The 2,795-nt window shown below is 36.2% G+C and overlaps 1 protein-coding gene across 1 annotated transcript in view; it reads right to left on the reverse strand.

The window, feature by feature from the left end:
* Positions 1-2,795, reverse strand: part of GOLGA3 (golgin A3) — a gene marked incomplete at its 5' end in the record, with an annotated part of 13,693 nt that overhangs the window by 10,254 nt on the left and 644 nt on the right. The window contains 2 exons of the mRNA XM_009698858.1: positions 966-1,334; positions 2,156-2,317. Coding sequence (XP_009697160.1) covers positions 966-1,334; positions 2,156-2,317 — 531 coding nt within the window. The remainder of the gene's footprint in view (positions 1-965; positions 1,335-2,155; positions 2,318-2,795) is intronic.

Consider the following 2,795-nt stretch of genomic DNA (forward strand, 5'->3'; position numbering starts at 1 on the left):
AAGTCCCCTTATCCTGTCATTAAAATTTCAGGATGTATCATTAGGGTACATATGTTGTATCCGGATGGCACTCGTTCATGCATACATGATCACATGAAGAAACCAGCTGGTTCTTTGAAGGACAAAAAACCCAATTTTTATGTTAAATATACTTCCATAGTTCTTCAACACTATTATTGGAAATACTGTCAAGTCCCATTATTATCTTAAAAGAAATCTATAAAGATTACCAGAACTCATTATTACCAGTACTTGATAAGAAAGCTCTTACTATGGAGCTTGGATGCTCTAAAAGATACAGAGCACACATGACTATCAAACTAAGGTGTGAAAGGAAGAGTCACCATAATTTAAAGCAGCCACAGAAAGAGTAAGGATATGCATTAGGCTTGATCTTGTAAAATAGGCTGTTTTGTAGTCACTGAACTCAGCTGGTGTACAGTAATACACAAAAGTAAACCCTGGTATATTGTTTCAAGAGAAAAGGCACAATTAAACATGATCAAATATTACTGCATAAGAAAGATGTCTGGCCCACAGTGCCACAGAAAAGGAGCACACTAAAGAATTACTTATAAAACTGTGATCTGTACTCAAAATTATTGTGTTTTAAAACTGGTAGATTTTAGAAAGACAGTGGCCCTTGAAACCAGACAGAACAAGATCAATTAACCTCAGCTTCCCATTCCATACCACACAAATGCATAAACACACATAGATACCAAGGGATATTAAACTGTAAGCTCACCAATAATGTAACAGGATGTTAAATGTCAGATAGTCTACCAACAGGGAAAAATGAGAGCACTGACTAAAATATTGTTACTAGCTGAATCTCACGACTACACATGTATACAAACTCTCATGTACGAATTTCCTCTCATGTAATTGGCTCTATCATGTGTCTGTGGCAATACTTCCCTGCAATAGCTATTTAAAATAGGATACTTTTAGGTATTCATTACCTGGCTTGACTTGATTGCCATTTCTTGCCTCAGTTGTTCCAAGACTTGTGATGCTACTTCCGTATCTTCTTCAAGGCGCATTGCTCCTTCATCAAGTTGCTCTCTGCTTGCTTTTGCTGCCTGCAGAGCTACTTCCAAAACAATCTTCTCATTCTGCAAATACTGGATCATGTCATCTTTAGAAGTAGTGTCACTTTGGAACTCTTCTAATCTGGCCTTCAGTTCATCATACTGTGTTTGCAGGTCATCCAGGGACTGCTCTTTGGTGTGCAATGTCTCTTGGGTCAAAGTGAATTGCTTCATTAGGTCTAGGTGTTCTTGCTGTAAAGATTCAAGCTGTAGATCTCGCTGATGCAAAGTCAACTTGACCTGAGAAGAAGTATTTTAAGATTAAATTCATACAAAATGAAAGTTATCTTTGCAAATGCACTCCAATCAAAATAAAATATTTCAACTAATATTTTATCTTCTAGGAGAAAATAGCAGAAGATGAAAATGTTTTTTAACTTTCCTAGGCCACTTCTAATTGCGCTAGTAATTGCGCTGATTGCCTTCTGCAGCATCTGTAATCTTTCAGGCTAAGCAGCGACCAGAATGACAAACCTAAAATATTCTTAAGTAAGATTCACAGTATTCTAAATTTTTATTTGCAAAATGTTTCCACAGTAGATATACCAGGTAAATTCAGTGCTATCAATTATAATGCCATATAACTACACGGAATATAATACTGAGCTATCACATAATTCATTTCATTCCAGCCCTTGACATACTGTCTTTGTAATGATACAAGGTTAAAGCAAGATGCTGTGGCAAAGTGCAGATTTATTAGGCTGTAAGTGTACATAATGATATCCTGACTGCCTAACAACTTTGCCCATGGATCTATGTTTCTTGTCAAGGCTTAGAATAATCATATACTGAATTCACTTAAAAAAACCCCACAAAACCAACATCTACAACACAGTAATTCTGAAATATCAAAAAAGTACTGTTACGGAAATGGTTAAAAAAAAAAAAAGGGAGCCTTTCCACCTGGGACAGAGTGGCTTTGATATGAACTTCATTTTTGCAACAATCTTTCAGGTTTTAAAAAAAAGTTTAGAGCTCAGTATCTATTTATTATTGCCTTTTCAGCCAAATAAGTATTTCCCCTGAAACCCTTGGGAAGTTACCTAACAACAGCCTACCTGTTCCAGTTCTTGCTCCAATGTTGCTGCAGAATCAGCCATTTTCTGAAGCTGTTCTTTCTCATCCTCAAACTCCTCTAATTTTCTCTGCAAGTCTTCTTCCACCATGGTTTTAGCTTCCTGGATCTGCATGAAGGCAGCTTCTTGATCTAACATGTCAGCCTGCACAGAAAAAAAAAGGAATTAGCTTTTACAATTTCAGTAGAGGTGAAGGGGTGGGAAAAAGAAGAAGAAAAAAAAAAAAAGGAAAAGAAAAAGGTAAAATCTCAAGAAAACGTCTAGAGAAAAAACACAAGCAAATAGAATTCTGACGTCTGCCTTACAGACCTGTATGTCTTTACTGAAGTCACCCATTCATATACTTAAGATACCCTAGAATAACAGTGAATGTCTTGTATACTTGTGATAATCAGAACTCCTCTTAAATAACACCATATCCTTTCTAAATTGATGAAACAAGACATAAAGAAAAAGATTCTTTATTAAAATTAAGCTGTTTGGAAAAATTCTGAAACAAAAAAAAGATTCCTTGGATGCTGTAGCTACTCCATCATATAGCAATTCCTGTCATTTATGCAACCGCTATCAGTAACACTGGAGATGCGGTGCCTCCAACAACCTGCAGCTTTACTGCCCTTTG

This window comes from Cariama cristata, unplaced genomic scaffold, assembly GCF_000690535.1.
Source record: "Cariama cristata isolate BGI_N322 unplaced genomic scaffold, ASM69053v1 scaffold38834, whole genome shotgun sequence".
Classification (NCBI taxonomy): domain Eukaryota; kingdom Metazoa; phylum Chordata; class Aves; order Cariamiformes; family Cariamidae; genus Cariama; species Cariama cristata.